General features: G+C 41.4%; 4 protein-coding genes across 5 annotated transcripts; 3 read left to right on the forward strand and 1 right to left on the reverse strand.

Annotated features, from left to right (window-relative positions):
• The first annotated feature begins 2,648 nt into the window (after positions 1 to 2,648).
• On the forward strand, positions 2,649 to 4,615 carry LOC129585931 (embryonic protein UVS.2-like). The gene is made up of 7 exons (XM_055478850.1): positions 2,649 to 2,923; positions 3,082 to 3,223; positions 3,316 to 3,461; positions 3,534 to 3,592; positions 3,683 to 3,707; positions 3,804 to 4,064; positions 4,304 to 4,615. The coding sequence occupies exons 1-7, from the start codon at positions 2,716 to 2,718 to the stop codon at positions 4,534 to 4,536; spliced, it is 1,074 nt and encodes a 357-aa protein (XP_055334825.1). The 5' UTR covers positions 2,649 to 2,715; the 3' UTR covers positions 4,537 to 4,615.
• A 754-nt stretch (positions 4,616 to 5,369) lies between these two features.
• On the forward strand, positions 5,370 to 7,295 carry LOC129585755 (zinc metalloproteinase nas-14-like). The gene is made up of 6 exons (XM_055478584.1): positions 5,370 to 5,614; positions 5,676 to 5,817; positions 5,970 to 6,131; positions 6,230 to 6,282; positions 6,385 to 6,627; positions 6,758 to 7,295. Exons 1-6 carry the CDS (start codon positions 5,455 to 5,457, stop codon positions 7,042 to 7,044), a joined length of 1,047 nt encoding a protein of 348 aa, XP_055334559.1. The 5' UTR covers positions 5,370 to 5,454; the 3' UTR covers positions 7,045 to 7,295.
• Positions 7,279 to 9,273, reverse strand: LOC129585754 (uncharacterized). Its single transcript, XM_055478583.1, has 4 exons — positions 9,073 to 9,273; positions 8,767 to 8,940; positions 7,908 to 8,537; positions 7,279 to 7,735 (listed from the first exon to the last, which is right to left on the reverse strand). Exons 1-4 carry the CDS (start codon positions 9,137 to 9,139, stop codon positions 7,521 to 7,523), a joined length of 1,086 nt encoding a protein of 361 aa, XP_055334558.1. The 5' UTR covers positions 9,140 to 9,273; the 3' UTR covers positions 7,279 to 7,520.
• A 3,298-nt stretch (positions 9,274 to 12,571) lies between these two features.
• LOC129585932 (protein sax-3-like) lies at positions 12,572 to 21,344 on the forward strand. 2 transcript variants are annotated; one of them, XM_055478851.1, is made up of 11 exons: positions 12,572 to 12,718; positions 12,957 to 13,049; positions 13,166 to 13,384; positions 15,100 to 15,516; positions 15,677 to 15,997; positions 16,736 to 17,050; positions 17,146 to 18,342; positions 18,433 to 18,762; positions 19,121 to 20,287; positions 20,443 to 20,808; positions 20,876 to 21,344. In XM_055478851.1, the coding sequence occupies exons 3-11, from the start codon at positions 13,312 to 13,314 to the stop codon at positions 21,109 to 21,111; spliced, it is 4,422 nt and encodes a 1,473-aa protein (XP_055334826.1). In that variant the 5' UTR covers positions 12,572 to 12,718; positions 12,957 to 13,049; positions 13,166 to 13,311; the 3' UTR covers positions 21,112 to 21,344. The 2 variants fall into 2 exon arrangements, with proteins under 2 accessions (XP_055334826.1, XP_055334827.1); XM_055478852.1 differs by having other exon boundaries at positions 12,572 to 12,625.
• The last annotated feature ends 774 nt before the right edge of the window (positions 21,345 to 22,118 follow it).

A 22,118-nucleotide genomic window follows, 5' to 3' on the forward strand; every position in this document is an offset into this window, starting at 1 on the left:
TTTCAGGAGATTAGTGTAGAGCAACTCGGGGAAAAACCACAACCTGATCCTGGAGAATACGAACTGTGGCTACTTCAGGACTGTAATAAAAATACCGCCAAATGATGTGGCTGCACACGAAAGTTCAAAAGACTGATGATATACCATTGCCGCCAAATGATCTAGTGTTTGTAACAGTCGGTCGTCGCTCTTATCTATTGTCTGGAAGCACTTCTGAGAAGGGAAAACCTGGAAATGTGCAAGTTCACGCTGTTTCAAGCTGTCTCGTACAAGTTTCAAGACGGGTGAAAGTAGCGGAACTTTCTTCGGCGAAAAAATGCACTTCTGCGGCTACTAAGAACAAGTTGCAGCCGGCAAACGAAGAGGCGCTGTGGAAGTTGTGGAAATAGACATGGGTCGTCTTATCCAATGTACGGAATTTTTGGCGTTATTATTGCATTTAATTTTACTGCATTTAAATATCTGTTATTAGGCCTGTAACTCTTGTTGTCTCTTGAACATAAAAGCACTTCAGTCGCTTTCTAACTGACCTATGAGCTGCCGCTTCGAATAGAATTGTTAATAATTTTTTTAACGCACCTCGCATTTGCTTAGAAAATTGTTATGGTCTTATAATACTTCTCTACGGTCTGGCATTTTGATGTGATAACCATTTAAGAAATATTTAGCATTTTGGTTAGATGACCACTTATGCGTTTATACTTGTGAAATCACGACTTTACGTCGGATAAATGACGGATAAAATTTATAATTATTATGACAGTCTGCACCTTTTCTGCTGTTATACTTCTAGGTAAACCGGATATTGCCTTGTAGCAATATTTCGTTAGTAATAATAGCTCGTTATTAATAACGCGTTATTAAAGTTATTGCGTACCAGCCTTGCGGTTCAGCATCCGTTAAGGTGTCGTGTTGTGCCGACTGCCGGTAACATAATCGGCAATAACGGAACGTCAAGGCGAAAACGTCAGACCGTAATCATGTACCATTACGTGATACCACTAACACACCCAGTACCACTACCAGTAACAGCACCATTTTTACTACCACTACCAGTACCACTAACATTATATTGTACTAGTACCACTACCAGTAACACTACCAGTACCAGTAACATTCATTAGTATTACCCCGCTCCGGTCTACCAGTGCACGCCAACGTGCATTTTCCTAGTGTTAAAAAGTTACCGTAACAATCCGAGTCATGGGTGCATCACGATCGTCTAATCACCTAATTTAGAACTGAAGCTACAGCGCGGCACGCGGGATAGAATATTATGTATATTAAAATTTTAAAGATGGATGTCGAAAGTCAATAAACTGTTCATATTTCTCAACAACGGATAAGAAAATCCGCAGTATAAAATAACCGCAAATCTGAAACGAAATCAATATTTTTTATCTGCTTGCGCCAAAACATTGTACAATTTCAAAAATTGGAATTTACCCCAAGCTTATCTAATGCAAATTACCAAGTCAATTAGATGATTTACATAGGTCACGGAAATACACACGTACAGTACTAGCTAGTAATACAAACGACAGCTTATGTTGTAGAGCCAAGTGATACTTCACTGCATGTTTATACTTTATATTGTACATGTGTAAAAGCAGCTATAATTATATAAGTAAGTAAGTAAAAATTTATTTTTATTATGGTTTAGCATTCTCTTTCGCCTTAGTGTGATTTAAAACAAATGGTTGGGAACTGTCGAAGTGAAACTGGGGTGGAAGTCTTATAGTCATTCATGTCGAGCAAAACGACGGAGCGCCAGGATTGTCTTGTAGCGACAACTTTATTCTTTATGATCTTTCTCTTTATGAACTAATTAGGAATGAAGTTACGAACTGTATTCCTTACGACAACGACACGCTGCACTGCATGTACTGAGATACCATAGCCTGTTGTCATAATACTAGTTAGAGAAGGTATGGCATAGCTAGTAGAGAATAGCAAATGCCGGAAGTACGAGTATTTCGCCCTGGAGAAAACGGTTGTTTGCCCCTGCTATCCCTTGGTCGCGAAAAGCTTTGGCACTTTTGAAACCATATCTGCTGAGACGTTTCTCAGGGATGAAGAACGAATATTCATACGATTACGTTTTTCAGGGATGAAAGTTGTATGTTATCTTGGAAGTTTTGCTTAACGGCTAAAATTTTTCTTGCGCATTTCAGGAATGAGCTGCTGTTGTAAATAGCAGTTAAGTTATAATGGAGTGAAGTACCGGTGCGGAGACATTTTCTTAGAAAATACTATTTCATTATGCAGTAGCATTGTTATGGGTGCATATCGCAGATCTCCCACATGTAATAATCAGTTCCGACACCAAATAACAGTTCAAGAAATGTTTTTGTATAGCAATTCGAATGTATTTTGCGAATAGGGCAAAAAATATCCATCAGAGAATGGCTAATCATACCGTACGTAATTTACGATGGTTTGCGCTGAATACCTAAGTACAAGATGACGTTCCCAATTCATAATATCATTCATATAAACTATGTTTTTTGCTATACATTATAGAGACAAACAAAATTATAATAAACCAGCTTGTTAATTTACATTTTGGCAAGTAATGCTTCTTAACACAAAAAAGAATGTATATGAACTCATCAGCACTAAGTGTTTCTCTTTCTGGCCAACTCGTAATGAAAAGATTTGCATGAACCTGGCCGGAGAAAATTGTACAACATCAGCAATAACCGAGCGAATGCAATGCCGTCATTTATTCCAAAAGCAAAATGTTTCGTTGCTTTAACTTTCCTTATTTTTATTGAATTTTGTGCAGGATCCGTTGTAACATTTTTTGATAATCCAAAGAACGCTGACACGCTTATAGAACGAGCAGTACTATCAGTTAACTCACGGTATGGACCTTGGACAGAACCTACAGCGATCCCGTACAGACTATCGACCTCTTACAGTACGCATTTTTCTTTTAATTACGGACTATGCAGTGTCCTTTATGGTTATATAAAGTATCGCATCTTGTGGCAATGTAAAATAAAAACCGATCTGCTAAAAATCAAACTGATTAATTGCGAATGGTGATAATAATGTGTCTACACTCTTTCGAATTAGATCAGCAAGAGATATCGCAGATCCAGGCGGCAATGGCGCAGATTTCAACCGATATGGGCCAGTGTATACGGTTTGTACCGTATAATGATGCTACTGACCAGACCAAGGATAGTCTGTTCATCTCTCCCTCACTGAATAACGGGTAAGTCCGGTGTTCAAAAGTCAGTCATGCATACATTTTAACAAATTCTGTAATTTATTATAAAATACATTCAGTCATGCTAAAAATTCTAGATCGCTAACCCAAACATGCTTTTCGTTTCCTGGACGGCTAATTAACCAAGCAACAGCGAATGGTGTTAAAGGTGGACAAAAGCTGGGAATGGTTAGTGGTACTGATGGGTGTTTGGGGAGCACACGAGAGGCCATGAAATATTTAGGTGCGTCACCTTACACACCCAGTTGAAGAATTGTTTCCGCCCGTTGCAAAGGATTTGTTTGAACATTTCTAGCGCATTCCCTTGGACTACGAAATGAGTACTTAAGAACTGACCGCGACACTTACATTACGGTAAATAACAAGACATATCACTGCTGCAACGGTGACCTTTTGTTACTAAAGTTAAAATTTATGATGTGATCAATCCAAATCCAATTACAGGTGTTTCCACAAAACATCCGGACAGGTAATGTAAAACTGAGCAAGCATTATATTATACGGTTTGCGCAGCAACTTCGTCAAAAATTGTTAACAAACAATATGCCCGCGATATACTTTTTAGATCTGCAAGGACTGTCACTGTTGAACATTTACACGCAGGCTTCGCAAGTCCAGAATGTTGGCACGTTTGATTATAACAGTATCACAATGCCTAGCACCACAAAATATACAACATCTGGAATGCCATTATACTCCGTCGCCCAAACCGGCGTGCCCCTGGGCACCGTCGCATCCATAGGGACGTTGTCCAGACTGAGCCAAAGTGATTGCACTGCACTTGCTAGTATTTATACCACCTGCAGCGCTGCTTCCTGTGCAAACCGTATGTACATTTATTTTATCATCGGCATAATGAAAAAACCAAAAAAAGTTTTAGGTTACAGTAATACCATAAATAATTGTATTCGTAGTTTGCTTTGCGACTTTGATCGCAGGCTTTTAAACACATAAAAATACCGACGCTTACATAGTTTGGCATTCTATTGTTATGTTCCTTTGTCTGTATAAGGCTACTACTACTATAAGCGCCTATTTAATTACCTTCGGCCAATTTTGTTGCAGCTTACCCCGGAGCAGTGATTCCCATCGTCAGTCCTCTCGTGGTAACAACTGCCGCAACACCTTTACAGCCAATAAATGTGGGAGATGTTGTCACTGGTGTTCCAGTAGTAAACACTGTGAATCCAAATCTTCCGGTGGCTCCTACTGTTCCCACAGCTCCGCCTACTGTGGCTACTGTGGCTCCAGTTGATCCTCTTTCTCCGCTGGAGCCTCCCGGCGGCGTTTCATTTTAAAAAAATTAGACCTCCTTTACGGGTTTAGCATAAGATCATAAATATTTACATTTTGTTGGCCGCCTTACCTTTACTAAAACACACATAAAGTGCACTGGTTAATATTTCAGTTAGGTAAGTTTTCAATTAGGGGTTTGATAAAGACAAGCGTAATAATCATTCGGTTCATTTCAATACGTAAACGATACCGACAATAACATGATTCTATCAAGTATTAAATATGTTAAAATCTCTTGTAAGTCTTTGATAAACAATACCGGTATTAATATATATTTGTTTGCGTACAGTCATTTTATACCACCATTACGTAAACATGGTAAGGTTGCACTGGCAAAGGATTGAATGCCAAAACGCAAAACGAACTCGTTAATGCTATCAAATCGAAGTTTGAATTAAGAGTAATTTACTTAAATTGGACAAGATTATCTTCTTACTTAACTCTGCAGCGTCAGTAGCACAGTAAAATCATTTGCGAATCCGCGGCATCAGTGTTAATAAAATACTGTATTACGGTATTTCCAATTGTTGGCATTGTACTGTAGGAATCACATAAATGCACTGAGTCCTCCATTTTTAGTAACGAAATGCCACGACAGCTGCCAGTGCAAATGTAAACGTGCAAGCATGATGCACTCTTGTTAACATTATTGTCTGTTCCTTGGGTAAATAGATTTTTTAATCGTTCCGCTCTTATTAAATGTAACCGAATAGCCGGCTTTTGCATAATTGTAATACGGATTATATGCAAAACACGCATGGTTACAGTTAAGCATCTCATGCACCAGGTATATAAGCTGTTCGCCCGACACCGGAAAATCACACAAACGCGTCAGTACGTTATCAACTAACAATAATTTGCTATCTTTTACTAAAAATTTCGTTATTCCAGCACATATTAATAGTGACCTCGCTCCTGCCATGGAAGCAGTTAAACTTATTGTTGCATTTGTATGCTTGACCGGTGTTTCCGCCCTTCCTTCAGCAAGGCTAGAAAAACGGGCTGCATTAAACCGGGATACCCGGTACGATGTGTGGGCAAACCCTCAAAGAATCCTTTTTCGACTGGATACTAATTACAGTAAGACACCGTGAAAAACTTCTACCGCTTTTGCGTCTAACTGATCCACGATTTCTACTAGATGGAACTGAGGCGGCGGATATAGATGATGCGATGAACCAAATTTCTTCCGACATGTCCTCATGCATACGTTTCTCTCCCTTTAACGTTGTCACAGATTCGCGAGAGGATCATATTTTCATCAGTCCTGTCTTGAATTCTGGGTATTTTGATTTACTAATAATTTTTTTAATCAGCACGCTAATAGTGAATTGATACTATCAGTTTACGTAATTTCATTGACGAGAACATGTTTTTGGTCTTGTTATTTAGGTAGTAACACTGCGAATTTTAACCGGGCTCTCTTCGACTTTAGGGTTTTGGCTACTTCCTGCTCGACGTTTCCGGGCAGATTGGTCAGACAAAACGGTCAGGGCCAGAAAATGATTATGACAGCAGGCCCAGGCGGTTGTATGAGCGCGAAACGGGATATTATGGCAGTTCTGGTGTCGGCACTGGGCTTGCGAAACGAACACAAGTACAACTTCTTCCTGATTAATTAGTGGTTATGTTGATTAGCTGCTTGCTGCATTCACTACCTGTATGATCCGGAGACTTTAATCTGTTTTTTTGTAGGCGGCCAGACCGAGATGATTTCCTGCAAACTTTTCCGTCCAATATTCTTCCAGGTGAATGTGACGATCAATTATGAACTAGAATAATCTGGATAACTTTTATATGAAATTTTAAGAGTTAACAGTTCTGACATAAAGCGCTTTGCATTTTCTTAGATCTCCAGTCTCTAAATTTGTTGCGCATCTACAATGCCAGCCAAATTGAGTTCCGCTCAACTGCCTTTGACCTTTTATCCATAACCATCCCTTCAGCATCCCGCTTCGCCCGAGCCAACACTGTTCTGTACACTCCAAGAGATGCCACTAGAACACTGGGCAATCTGGCTCGTCTAAGTGTCGGAGACTGTAATGCACTGAGGCGGATGTACCCGACCTGCAGTTCCATAACATGCCGTAACCGTAAGTAACACTAGTACATATCAATATGCAACAATTATTCTTTACCCAGGTAACTTTTAACATATTTACTACGTACGTATGCGTAAATATTCACTGGTATTACTGATGTTAACTAAATATTTATGTTTAGCTTACGCAAATGCCACACTTGCTTCCGTTGCCTCGACCAGCACAAACGCTCCTGCCTCTGGAAATGCACCCACGAGTACTTCGGCGATCTTGGAAGCTGTGCAGTCGGCTGCGGGTGCATCCGGTAGCGGTCTCGTGATTGCTAACACTAATACTGTTGGAGCTACGACGACATCTACGTCCACAGCACGGACAACGGTAGCCGCTCGAGCAGCCACAACAACTCAGTCGGGACCGGTGGAATCACCATTCGACGGACTGGAATTTGCTCTGCGCCCTCAGGCTTGAGCTACAGTTTAATGTTAACATGTGGGACGTTAATTCGTTCTGTGGTAGTGGGTCAGGTAGACGTGCCAGTAATATACGAGTAGTACACGCGCCTATCGCGTCTTTTTTATTGAGTGGCTGGGTTTTGTAAGCTTGTACTCGTATATTGCGCTGATGGAAAAACCGCAGAATATTTTTATTTTGGGCAATAATCACTGATAACATTTTTGAAACTGAAGGTCATGCGCTCAGAAATAAAAAAAATTCTTTAATAGTGCATTTGATACTTTTAATCCAGGAAAGGTCACAGTTATACGCATACTGTAGCATGATCGCAAACACAATTAGAGGCTCAATCAAACTTGTTCGCAAGTTCGCAACTTGGTCTTGCAAGGTGCCCTTATTGGACTGTATATATTTATTATACAAACATCTTTATAGTAACTGGTGACTCTTATGGATTGTGCTCTTAATAAGCAAATGTCGGACAAAATACATTAATGCTTGAGCATGTAACTGAAGTCCCCGCTGAAATCTCCGGTCCACCGGCGTCCGCTAAGACATTTATTGCTTAGACTCCTCTGACTTTGATTGTCGGGGCACAAAGCACTTGTTCCATGGCATTCATATGTGCGCGACGCTTTGTCAAAAATGCATGTAGCCGCCACAATCTGCGATTCCGCTGACGCATCGGGGACCGCATCCAGAATTCCTAAAATTGTAATAATGTATTTTATGCGCCTGTTGAAAAGTGCTAAAACATAACTATTCAAGCAAAACTATTTTTGGCTGCAGGTGGAAGTTGAGGATGTGCTGTTTGTCGTAGTACTTAATGGCTAAACTTTGCCCTAATTGACGGCCTTGCTTAGAAAATAGACTCATACCATTGTCTGCCTCCCAGCGTTTTACTGGGGGACCATTTCTCGGTTCGGTGCAGTTGTAATCCCGTCGATTAGCATCCACTCCCTGCTCTGTGACAACCCTTCGGAAGCGCTCCGTACAGTTGCGACATATGACCTCACCATTGGTAAAATATTCACAAACGATGACATTACGAGGCACGACGGTATAAATAACACTTCGGTAGCTTCCATCCCCGCTTGCAGACAGCCCCGTGTCACCATCGCCTTCTCGAATGCCGACTTGGTCGGTGTCAGTGCCACTGAGAGGCTCACGGAATCGTTCCCGTTCAGTACTGTTTTCATCAGTCTCCTGCACTACGACATTGTCCTCGGTGTTGTCATCTTCCGGTCGGACGTAACTGGGCACCGGGGCGGGAGTGGTAGTGGTGGTCGTCGTGGTAGTTGTGGTTGTGGTGGTTTGCTGCTGGAACCACCAGCGATCTTGACCCAGGTCGAAAGCCGAATTTAAAGAACCCTTGAAATTTCCGTTCCAAAAGTTACCCGCATACCGGGATCCAGCGACACAGGAAAACAGTCCACTGCGGAAAAACTCGCAGATTGCTACGAGCTCATTAGAAGATGGCATTCTGGCGTATTCAGCCGGGACAATTCCTGCACATTATTCACTTGTACAAGCATCAATACCAATACCTTTTTTTGCGCAATGTAAAATTAAATGTCAAAATAAAGTAAAGAGATCGTAGTTACGTATTACCAGGCTGAAAAACAGACTTACGTTATGATGATGATAATGATAATCAAGGCGCGGGTTAAACAACGTGTGTAACTGTCAACTGTATCCATCAAGTTTTCAAATGCTGCGACTACATACACCAATTACCTTGGTTCTGATTCCATGTTCCATTTGACTTTTCAATTCGATCAACACACGCTTGTACAACATCCGCTAAGGTATTCCTCGCGTGTTCTGATGGACGACATCGAAGCTGTCCCATGCATTCTACTCGATTATTAGCAAAAAAGTGACACTTTCCAATGGCAGACTGGTTATTATCTGTGGAGAGAAATCCAGGATTGGTACAACTGGTTTAAGAGGCACTAATTTGGTATATGTACGCATGCAGCCATACAAAATATTAATAATAATTACTGCAATATTGACAATAATCATTGTTGCGTATCTTACCTGCTTGCGATACACAAAGAAGCGCAAAAATAATCACCGCTACCGGTGTTACAAAATAAGCGTCCATGTCACTGGATGAATGCGGCAATTAATATTTGCTCTCCTAAAACCTTGATGCTCTGAGGTGCTATTTAAATTAACCTCACGCGTGGTTATTCTGATTGACTGTTATTAGCTATGAATTTCGTACATGCACGGTTTTTTAGTTGCTTTTGAAGTTCTGGTTTGCAATCGATCATAATCGTTTGAGTAGTCATCATGCAGATATCACATTAATCAGTGCCTTCTACGTTTTCGAAAAGGAGATTTGAATCAATTCTTGGTTCGGCAAATCACTGATAAACCCTACGGTATCTTTCGTTAATCAGACCTTCACAGGAAAGCCTACTATTTTTCTGAAAACTGAAAATAAAAGAGTCACATTTACTACATAGAATAATACACGTCACCCATGGTCAATTAAGGTTTATATAGTGCCATAGTGGCACTTGCATTTGTACGAATTTTGGTAGCTCCGTGATACCAACTGTAAAAATGCCAACTACGCATTAGATTCCATGCAGAATTCTCTTGATACAACTGATAGAAAGTGAAAGCGTCGTATTCTTCGAAGTTTTTGTGAGCAGTATATAACAATAACTAGTACGGGCTGTCCTATTTTACATCCGTCGCAAAGCTATTTTAACTATTCAAGATAATATGATTACTACATTGACCAACTACTGGCAGATTTTTGTCCTTTTGATATCACTAGCCAGTAGCCATTACATTAAACAGCACAAAGCATACCGCGAATTGCCGCACGACTTAGCAGCTGCCTAAAATTTTATAGATATTCATATATATACCGCGCTGGAACATGATTATTTTTTCTGATTGTGCTAAAAGTTATGTGTTATTTTATCACAGCTTGTTCACTACACATCATCGGCACCCAATTATTTGTATCAGTTAATTAATACTTTATTTACTCGAAATGGCTGTTCCTACTACCCTGGCGGCTGGCACCCCTTTTGGCTATCATTAATTTTGTGCGTTTAGTTTTTATTGGAACGTACACCGTAACGGAGCGATATAATAATTATTATAGCGACAAGCCGACATGTACAATTGTATACAAAGCAGAAAATTCTGTTGCACAACTACTTCTACGTACCGACTCGGATATTCAAAAAGGCGTGCACAGAATTATTAAACGCCAAATTTAGGCTAATTACTTTCAAGTCCGAATAGAAACTGTCACAGTCTTTGCCATCAAGTGCGACCTGAATTAATAATTAATAAACTTTATGCGCTTCCCACTGCGCAGCCGACAGGCGTAAATTTAACAACTTTTTGCTATTTTCATCGTAGTCGGCGTTGAATATAGAAGGGGGAGTTGTCAAATCGATACTTTACGATTACCAGCACAAGTGCCAATTATGTGTTTGCTGCGACAGATTCCACTCCCGGAGCGAGACGGGTTTAGCGCACACTTGGATGAGTCAATCTCCTAGCTACACCCTATGCCGAACTTATCCGGGACCAACAAAACACACTTCACCCAACTGGCATACATAGCAGTCCTGGTGTAATGGACAATATCCTGCAAATATTTAACTTTGTACTAACGACATCATCACCCCCTGGGGCCACCGTTTGTACCCTGCAATGGTTTTATCAAATCGCTTTGTAAAAATGGATAGATTACTTCATGTGCAGTATCAGTGCCGGCAAAGTGTCGAAACGTTTCGCGCTGAACCCATACGGCTTTACCAAAACATTGATACAGCCTTCCAAAACTTCGTGAATACAGAAAGAGGATGGAAACTTTCGATATTTTTAGTTTATTATTCGGTAACCACCTGTAAACGTAGGGTATCGCAAGCACATTACAAAATTTTTCGTGTCGTGAAGGCACGAAAGTACACCTCATATGTATTTTGGCATTTTTAAAACGAACTACGAGTAGGCATCGATAGTGTCCAATTAATTGCGGTTGTGGACACATAATTGCTGTAATCGTTCTATACCAGAAGGCGATATTTAATGTGTCTATTACGGTTTAACTCGTTTTCATTGGCAATCCAACTGAATTTGATCTCGCGGTCCTGGACCAAAACGTTCACCGAATATTTGAAAAATCAGACACATTAGTTATAGGATGTTTTGTAGCTTCAGTATTTTGCAATGGTTACTAACAACGATTTTAAATAAATTTATTTGTACTTTATGTATATGTATGTATTTGCATGACAGTACTATACTATAGTAATAGTGTAGTAATAGTACTATAGTAATAGTATACAATAGTACTGCCATGGTATATGGTATGTGCGTCGTGTTAAATTTTTATTATGAATTTTTTATTATTTATTTATGAGTATCTCAGTTAAATAAACTGGCCGCAACAGCTTCTATTTTAGCCGTGTGTCCGACTGTCGGCTACGTAATACAGATGTTTAGTGCTTGCAATATTCTTACTTTAATATTTTTACTCTGGCTTTGCCTAATTGTTCGGATCATGATCCGAACAATAACATGATCATGTTATATCTATATACAGAGTATTAGAAAATTGGTCTGTATTTTTGTGGCGTACTTTTGCCTGAACCATGTTGTACAATATGCACTGCATTTTATTAATTGAGTAGGGCAACATGCGACGGCGCGGGCGAGTGTAGCATTGTTTAAGCAAGTTAAAGTCACAAGCTGTGTCGCAGTCTCTCCTTTACGTGATTTTGTCATGAATAGCCTTCACTTTCTTAATTGCGTTACAGCCGGTGAAAAAACCATCATAAAAGTTTCATGTCTGGAGCATATATGGCAGTAAACATAGAAATACTGCGGGCTTGATGATTTTTCTTGACCCTAAAAAGTATCACCTCATGAAATCCTGATGATGTTTATGTAAGAATCTGTGCGGAAGATGATGGTGGCGGGGCCGCCCGGCACAATCTAAATATGCGAGGCTCCCTTTCCTCATGATCACAAAAGATGGTCCAGAGTGGTTGATTAGAAAGAGGACTTGCAAGAAATGATCAATAAGTCTTTGACATATAGGAATATTTGACGAACTACACTGGTATGGGCTGAGCAAAGAAGTGCAAGCCGGAATCGAGCGGAGGACGTTGCCACACTTCTGTAACTAATGTAAAGCTAACTGGCTACCGAGGGATGTGCTGAAACCAAATCAACAGACACTTATATGTTGCTTGAAAATTCTCAAGTATAAAGTGTGTACTGCTTCGTTTTAGACTAACCACAGACAAGACAGCTGTCTCTCACTTTCTGAAAGTTCGTTTTACAATACATGAATCTTCGCACTATTAGTCTGACTTAGTGACTGAAAAGAATGATTAAAATGCCGTGGAATTTTATAGCCACAGTGAAACAGCCGAGCCGATGATAACTTTGCCAGTGAAATCCCATCGAGTTTTACGCCGGTTATATCTATGGGATTACATCTTGTCCATCTTCCTCGGCGATAAAATCAATCCTAAAATTTTGGTGTGAAACGCTTATAACAGCACTTTCGTGTGAATATTGCATATGAGCCGGCACATGCAGTGAGGTAGTGTGGTGCATTTGTCTTGATACCGTTGTCATTCTGGCTGATTGGTCATGAGCTACAATGGAATTTTAGCTGATTAATGAACAATTTTATGTACGTATGATACGAGATGTTCGGAAATTATCCCAAATTTTCGTTTTCTACTTGCCATTGCCTCACATCCGCATATATTTAAGTCAACAGCTATTCTTGCTTTTAAATACGAATTACTTACTTAAGTTTCTTTGGTGTGCGAGCTTTTCGTTTCCTCTCTGCATTTTTTTTTAAACATAAACATACGATACTTGGACCCTTGTTCCAAATTTTAACGATGCAATCGGTTTGGTTGCAGCGGGTGTAAAAAAACTTCGTTGCAAACGAACAAGACTGGATGGCTAAATTATGCACGGAATAAACTCCACGTACAACTATACGGTTGCTGTTGGTAAGTTTTTACGGTCTGTATCGGCTGTTAATAATACTTATAGAAGTATAGATTTGAACGGATAAAATTACGCCAGAATGCAAAATTAAAATATCTAATTTTATGTTTAATTTGAGTTAGGAGAAAGTGTGCCTTCGACGATGGGTCATTAATTTTACGAAACGGATCGGAAACGCTTAAAATAATTTGCCGGTTATCGAACGGAACAAACTAACGTCGTGCTGATTGGCAAAGACATTTCAAATAGGATGTTATCTTAAGGATGCTGTCACGGAGACAGCAAACTTTGGACTGTGGATGGATGGTTTTTCTAGTAATAATACTCCCGCTTTACGGTAGGTTTGTTCTCTAGAATCAGCATAAACACAGAAGCATACTATTACAGCAAAGTATAAACAAACAATTTCATTAAGTTTATTTGTACCCCATATTTTTCCTAATAATTTTCGCCTGTAGATTAGCAGTAATCTGCTTGTTCAAATTTTAGATTCTATGCTCATGCTTAGTAATCATTTGAAACAGGACGTAACCTTTCTGTATAGAGGAAAAATGTCAAGATTTCATACACATACGATGTAACTAACAGTGGCGAAAAAACGGTACCAAACAGCTACGCCTTCCTTATAGTGTATCTGTAACTAAAGGGTAACCCTTAACAGTAGGCAGCTGTGAGCTGGCGCCTGTAATATTTAAAAACAAGCAGATTTTTAATACCATAAACATAATTAGGCACTTGGCGACTCGTCTTTGAAAATTGTTCCGTACATCAGCATAAACACATCTGATAGGTTTTATACGTAAGATGCTTGAACGATGCTGCAATACAAAAGTATGAAGGCTTAAGCGCAAGTTGCGTAAACGCTCCTCCAAACTACCCGTAGTTCAAAATACTATCCATATTTTCAGAATACTATCCAATTTCCAAAATTTTATGCTTTTGCAGATTCCATAGTCCATACGATAAGAAAAATAATTTGTTTTTTATACTTCTGTTACTTTTGAGCTATGATCTCATTTTACCATTTCCTCAAAATGACCGGACCACGTGATTAAAACTTCTCGTGCAGTTATAAACTTACGACGTGTTACAAATCGAATGCATACAATAACATATGCACAGACGAAGTTGCAAATGGCTACTGAAAACTAGAATGTGTATTTCACTTCTCGTCGATCGCAGTACGAGTTTCTAATTTCCAAATGGCATTCACTCATCGCAAATGATACATGAAAGAGGTATAGCTACGTATATTTAAAACTCACAACCACTTAAAGTGTTCAATGAATTCTTTAAATATTTACAAACGGTTTATATAGGTGAAACCAGCTGGGATAAGGATTGTGCGTTAGATGCAGAAGTCCGTTAAATCATGCATGCATGTCTCACGCAAAGGTGTATCGTGCGTTTCGTAAACAACTGCGTAATTTTAGAATTTGTGCTAATTCTGTTAGACAGTACTTGATCAAGAAAATATACAAACACAAACAATCAAAGGAACGCCAGGATATTAGACAAAATCGCGAAATGCAAATAGGAAACTATTAGAAAATGAGTTTTCTGCATCGAAGTTGCCAGTTATTCATTTCTCCCGAGTCGAATTGACAATTTTCGCTTAAAACTGTGAATCGTTCCGTACGGCTTACTGTTTTTTTTTGCTGTAATATGTATGTAAAATTTATATGATAACGAAATTCGACTGCCTGCTTTAGAAAGGATCCAGGTTAAAAAACCCATGCTAGGCTGTCACCCTAGCCGGAAACGGGCTATTTGCTCTGACGCGAACTAATTTAAAACAAAATTCTTTAGAAATAAAATTTTACACTAATTCCAGTGACTGAGTGACAAGGTTTGTATGAATAGGTACACCGATTAAAATTCTGTGTGTACATGTAGTTTTATAAAACCTAACATTTGCATTTATAATCGACATTAACGGTCACAGCTGTATGGCTGTACGCTTTGCAATATACTGGAATATAATTTACATCTTATTGCGGTTACTACTGTAGTAGCATTAGTGATCGATGGAAAGCAGACTATTTTTTGCAGTTGTTACGCACACTTCCGCAGCAACTCATAGACCATCATTTGGGTCAATTGGCGGACGAGCACCAAAAATCATTGAGCACCCAGCGGATGTGATCGTCCGTAAAAATGAGCCGGCCGTATTACAATGCAAAGCGGATGGACTGCCCGTTCCCCAGATTTCATGGTATAAAGATCATGGGGAATTGATTAGCAGCTCCGCGTCCATTCCACTTTCCGCGGTATCAACATTCCTTAATCATAATCCCGATCAGGAGTTGGAATTGCCCCGTATTACACAGCACTCAAATGGGGGCGCCTTACATTTCTCCCGCGTCATACACAATAAAAAGGGCAAATCGGACAGCGGTGTTTACTTTTGTTTAGCCCGAAATAAATTTGGAGAGGCACGGAGCAATAATGCCAGCTTACAAGTAGCGTGTAAGTTCCGTTTCTTTACTGGCTGCCGTTGTTTGGCAGTGGTATCGTATTCCACATTATTTCGCGGCTGATCAATTGAACAGCATACAATAATACTGAAATGTAAACTATACGGCTTCCCCTCATCGCATGTGTACGAATATATGTATCGATTTCACAGTTTTGCGTGATGAATTTCGCCGCTCACCCAACAGCAGTGTCCGAGTGGCAGCTGCTGATAACGCACTTCTTGAATGTCAACCCCCGAGAGGCATCCCGAAACCGAAGATCACGTGGAAACGCGATGGTGTAGAGTTAAAACTAACTGGTCGATTTGTTTTGATGGATGATGGCAATCTGCTGATAACCGGAACAAAACTTTCCGACACAGGAAGCTATACATGCCTGGCTGAAAATGTAGCCGGCAGCCGAGAATCACCGCCGAGCGCGCTGGTTGTGTTCTCACGCCCAGTGATCACTTTGCCTCCACAGGATGTCACAGGTAAAAGTGGAATCACTTATACCGTACGAGTCATCATGCGCGTTCACGAGGGACATAACATGTGTTTTTACCTTCGCACCATTCAGTGAAATAATTATCTACAAGATATACGTTATTAAATTTTATACACATTGGCCTTGCACTGGTGGCTCGAAAGAAAAAACCAACAAGACGCACGCGGTGTGTCTTGCCCGTACAGCAGCTGGGGACTATTGATTGTTGTGTGATTGGTCACACCCGGGAAACCATTACATTCATCAGTAATTACACTCCCGGAAATTATATTTGATCCAACTTTGTCAAGCTTAATTTGCAGTACTTCTCTTGACGTTACTGGTACAGGAATACCAGAATTCAGCTAGTACATGTTTATCCCCTTATATACAAGTATGTACTGCTAGCACTGCATTGCACTAATCCGCTACCGGCTCGATTTAATGAGTTCTCGTACCATTTAAAACTGAAAAAAACTGCTGGCCACAGAGTTCCGGTTAGAAAAAAATTTCAAACTGCTGTCGGCAACTGATAAAATTAATTATAATAACTATAATTATAATTTTTTACTGGTTATGCATTGTAAAATCCAAAATATGATGTGCTGCTTTCATACAATGTGAGAAGGTCACGTTTTTTTGTGTTAAATTTAGAATTACCGAAATTGCCATTACCGGCATCACAATTAATCATTACATCTGGATGCGTTTTCCACTATTAATGTGGGCATTGCTCTTGTTGCAGCACTTGCGGAGCTGAACGTTGTCTTCGACTGCCAAGCCACCGGCGATCCCAAGCCAACGATAGCTTGGCGAAAGACGGACGGGAGATCAGTAACACAGGATACACGATTTGCAGTGGAGGAAGACGGCGGATTACGTATCGAACATGTTAGTCCTTCCGATGAGGGCGCCTACGTGTGTCAAGCCGATAATCTGCACGGATCAGCGACAGCCACTGCCCACTTGACAATCCATACACGTCCCACTTTCCTCTTCGCGCCCCGGGATCAGATCGTGTCGGTCAACTCCATGGTCAGCATGGAATGTGTGACCACAGGCAAGGCTAACACGCAGCTGTTTAATAACATACACACTCACTTCCGGGATGTGTATTTGTAATTGTGATTCTATTGTGGCTAACATAATTCACAGGCAATCCACCACCGGCTGTCTTCTGGTCCAAAGAGGGCAGTCAAATCCTCATGTTTCCTGGTCAGCCGCACGGTCGATATGTTGTGCACACGGACGGAACACTGCTCATTGAGAAGGCGTCCATGGACGATACGGGTTATTACATCTGCTCCGCCCTCTCCGTAGCCGGTTCAGCGCTAGCACGCGGCCATGTGCAAATTATCCCGGCCGTTTCCGCTCCGCCACCGATCATTGTCACCGGCCCATCCAACCAGACATTAGCCGTTAATTCCATTGCCATTCTGCCGTGTCACGCCATGGGACCGCCGGTGCCGTCGGTGCACTGGCTAAAAGACGGTGTACTGTTGTTGCTTGCAAATAATCCCCGGATACAGCTATTAGATTCCGGTACACTGCAGTTATCTGATCTCCGCATCACCGACTCCGGTATCTACACCTGTATTGCCTCATCGGAAAGTGGTGAGACAATGTGGTCGGCCGGATTAGTGGTGGAGGATCCCACCAATCCGCAGGTAATGTTTCACCGTATGCCGGATACCGATCTGCCGGCAGCACCGTCACAGCCTTTCGTTCTCAATGTAACGGAAACCAGTATAGAAATAAGCTGGCGCAGCGGAAACAACGCAGCCGATCTCACCCATTCCGGCAGTCCGGCGCTGGTATATCGGATTGAGTATTTCTGCTTCGATCAGCCCTCCAGCTGGATTATTGTGACGCAATCGGCGCTAACGAACCATTACGTTATTACGGGTCTAAAGCCGGATGCCTCGTATATATTCCTGGTGCGTGCCGTCAATCAATACGGAATATCGCCGCCCAGTAAAGTTTCCGAGCTGGTTAGAACGGAGGGCACTGCGCATCCGGTGCTTGATTATGAATTAGCCGAGGTTAAGGAACGACTGGGACATGATGTGGTGAAAATTGATGCGATTAAACCAGTTTCGGCCACCGCGGTTAATATTCATTGGACGATCCTCCGTGATGAGAAATACATTGCCGGATATTTAATTACCTACCATGATGTGTCATCACCCCAGCACAACATGACATCAATCAGAATCAGCAAAGGCTCAGCGCCGCATTACACTCTATTTAATTTAAAGAAATTTACCACGTACGAAATCTCGTTAACCCCCTTCTACAAGGACATTATGGGCAAAGTCAGCAACTCCGTCACAACGATGACGCTCCAGGACGGTAAATGAACGCTGGCGTCGAGATGACAGAAAAATTTGTTAGCAGAAATGTAACATGGTAGTTAATGATAACAAAAACTTGTTTTGACAGTTCCCGATGAGCCTCCTCAAAACATACGAGTTCAGCTGGTCAACTTGACAGCTCTGCAAATCCACTGGACGCCACCTGTCGCGTCACTTAATGGAAAATTGGCGGGATATCGGATTTTTGTTATACCCACCGGTGCGTCCACCACGTCAGTTCATGGCGGAAATAGCTCGTTTGTCATCAGTCAAGTGCGAAACATCAGTGTTGACCAAAGTGACGCGACCACGCAGGTCATTGGAAACTTAACAACCGGCATGCGTTACCGCATTACACTAGCGGCTAGAACGGACGCCGGCTTGGGAGTGCTAAGTAAACCCTTATACATCCGCATGGGTAAGAACAAACCAAATTTTGATACCGTATTTAAGGGAATTAGTATAATAAAAATATATGTAGAAATTAAAACATACCGTAAAATTATTACAGTATACGCGCAGCAAATACAGCACTTTATGCATTATAGCATGCCATGTTCTAATCACCGAAGTCTAATGATCAAATTCATTCTGTATACTTTCTGTTCTAACATAATACTGTATAAGGCTTGATAGAAAATGGCACCGTTTGAAAATTGCCCAAATCCAGATTGACCGAAGCAACGTTTCGTTTTGTGATCAGTTTCGGTGGCGTTTGCTGACAATTAAACTTCTTCGATGGTTGATGAACACTTGCGCTAGCAATAATTTTTCAGAGCCAAATATTGCCGACACCGCCCATCTTCTGCAGCAACCATGGTTTTTGGCAGTTCTCGGGGTTGTGATTTTGTTACTACTCATCACACTATTCTTTATGTTCATTTTGCGAAGAAAGGAAAAAGACGGTTATTATAAAACATCAGAATATTCATCATCGCACGCTCCCAGTCTGCCTTTCCATCCTTGCGCCCATCTCATTACAACCGAGCACGGCACTCTTCTGCCGAATTCCATCGTTGGACTTGGAACTGGTCCAGGCTGCGCCAACTGCGGCAATGTCACATCCGCTCATCATAATCCTTGCTCAGAGAATTCAAGTTGGTTACGATCCGATAACGAATGGACCAAATGCAAATTGCATCAGGGGATGTTTATGGCTAATGCGGCCGACAGTGCAGTGTATAAAGAGACCAATTCCCTCCTGCGAACCGGCAAACGCACATGTCCGATACATGGTCATACGGTTGATTTGGGGCATGCCGAACGTCGACCGTCAATGGATAACAATGGGGTAGAAAAACTGGAAAGAGATGACAATCGGCTGGTGTCCGGTAGTAGCGGTAGTGGAACCGAAACAGGTAACCACAGTACGTCGTCTAAAGCGCAGTCCTATCCGGAAACGGTCAGCGTGCATAGCCAGCGCTCCACTCCACAGAGCCAACGCTCCAATAAGCGTAATAATTCCGCGGCACATTTGCCCGTGATTCCCGTAAACTGGGCCGACCTCCTACCACCGCCTCCACAACATCCGCCGCCAGATCAATCACAAACTTCCTGCTTATTCACCAACGACTGCGACGATAACGATGATAACTTTACGGCATTAGATTACAAGTGCAATAAACATAAATACCGCGGCGATGTTTTCCGTACTACACCCTGCGAACACAACCATAATCTCCGGAGCGATTATCCCTTCGACGAAACCGGTGACTTGTTGAACAGGACTCGCCAAAGACCCGCTTCCGCATTGCGATCACCTGTGCAAGCTAGGAAGGTTCCACCGATCCAGGCCAGCCTGGACAGGGCATTGGTGTACGCACCACAGCGTTTAGGACACAGAGATACTCGTACCGCTTCCGTTTTCCGCCAGTTCATGCCGCATAGTCTGTCAAAGACAAGGAGTTTCGAATCGAGCATTGCCAACGAAGACACCGAGCTGGGTACGTCATTCACCTGTCACAACCCATATGTACAAGGGTCAAGCGTTTAATTTCGAATCGGCTGATATATAAGAAATGACTTCGTGCCGAGTACGCTTTTGTATCTGATGCCAAGAAAAGCTTAAAACTTGACTCCCATTTCTCGCCGTTTTTAGGAAACGGGAGCAGTGAAAATGATCCAAACGATGTGGACTTTATCGACGATGGCGTGCACAGCGAGACCAGTCCGTGTCTCAGTTCCGAGGCATCTTTCTTCTTGGATACAGAAGTTTTCAGGAGAAGTCAACCGGGCACCGAATTGAGTCGACCAGTACGAGAGCCACCCAGACGGGGTAACGATGCCGAACCGCATTCAAGAGTCTCTAACACATACCGCACCGGTGCGGTTGCTGTTACCGGAAATGGCACCCGACCGCCGAAACCTGTTTCGAGGGCGCGGGGAGTGTTGCAACATCAAGTGGATGCGGGCTGGCAACAACCACTATCAGTGCACCGCCAAGGCCCACCAAAAAAGCCGAAGAGTAAATCCACCTTACCAAAATCATGTTATACGAGCACATAGTATTTTGTACACGTACGGTGTTGCAGGAACAACGCGCGGGTACCGCAGTGCGGCAAATTCGTCTTGCCCGAGACCCGAATTCTCTGTGATGACTCTCCCCGTGGAACGGGCAGAACGACGTGCACTCCGGGATCTAAAGGTCAAAGTGCATGCAGATGAGCGACCAAAAAAGATATCGGCAGTGCAGTTAGCAGCCAACGAAACAAAGATAGTCGATATGACCAGTCAAAACAATCATAAAATGCTTCCACTAAACATGTAAAACGACAGTCTGTTCTAATTATTTCTAGTCATTAGTGTTTGTTTTAAATTAGAGCTCTTGGTAACACAGCATTGTTAAAAAAGCTATTGTAATTCATTCTGCCGTCATAGTTTTATTGCTACTATACTGTGTGTGTGTGTTACTGAAACTGATTGTATAGTTGGTGTGGTTTTTACGTTTTAATACTAACTACAAATAGAAACCACAGCGTATTGCTTGCCGCGCTTTTGTTTAACATGAAAATAAATAAAATGTGATGATTTGCACTGTCAGAAAACTATATAGTGTAATTTATGTTACTCGTTATACAGGTGGAGTGAGAGTCAAATTGTGCAAAACAATGCTGTTAGTACAGCACCCGGATTAGAACTAAGTAATTATAGAGATAAAACAGCTCCGTACACATGCAGTAAAGATTCGAAATTTATATGCATCTGCATCGTAACGAGATGAGGGTTTACATTTTGGGTATTGCAGTTGTACCATTGTATGTATTGTACGGTACCTTCAAGCCTTCACACAATATTAATTCGAGAGTCGGGACTCGGATCCAGTGTTTTATTTAAATGCTTCGTTATCGATTTTGCGGCTGCAGGTACGAGTATATAAATATCACGATTTCACACCTGTTGCTTACAATTATGTACCTACAGTACGTTGAATGAATACTTCTGTGGCAACTTTTAAATATTTGCTACTAGAGTAGTACGAAATACTCTCGATAATATTTTTACGAATTATTATCGAGAGTCTATTGTGCAATGCGTTATGGGTGTTTCCGATCAACGATGTCAGAAATTCATAATAACATCATGACATATTTCGAAGGAGGAGGACAAACTTCGAAACACACAAAGCAACCACAAAAGAACTTCAACATTTCTGGGAATTCCTTCCTGACAAAAACTTTGTTAAAGGTTGTGGTATTGACCACATACGCTGGCGCTATTGCGTATGGTTGGACCACGGTGGGCTTGACTACCTTAGTTACAGGAAGTCTCTTGAAA

Source organism: Paramacrobiotus metropolitanus, unplaced genomic scaffold (genome assembly GCF_019649055.1).
Source record: "Paramacrobiotus metropolitanus isolate TYO unplaced genomic scaffold, Prichtersi_v1.0 Parri_scaffold0000018, whole genome shotgun sequence".
Taxonomy (NCBI): domain Eukaryota; kingdom Metazoa; phylum Tardigrada; class Eutardigrada; order Parachela; family Macrobiotidae; genus Paramacrobiotus; species Paramacrobiotus metropolitanus.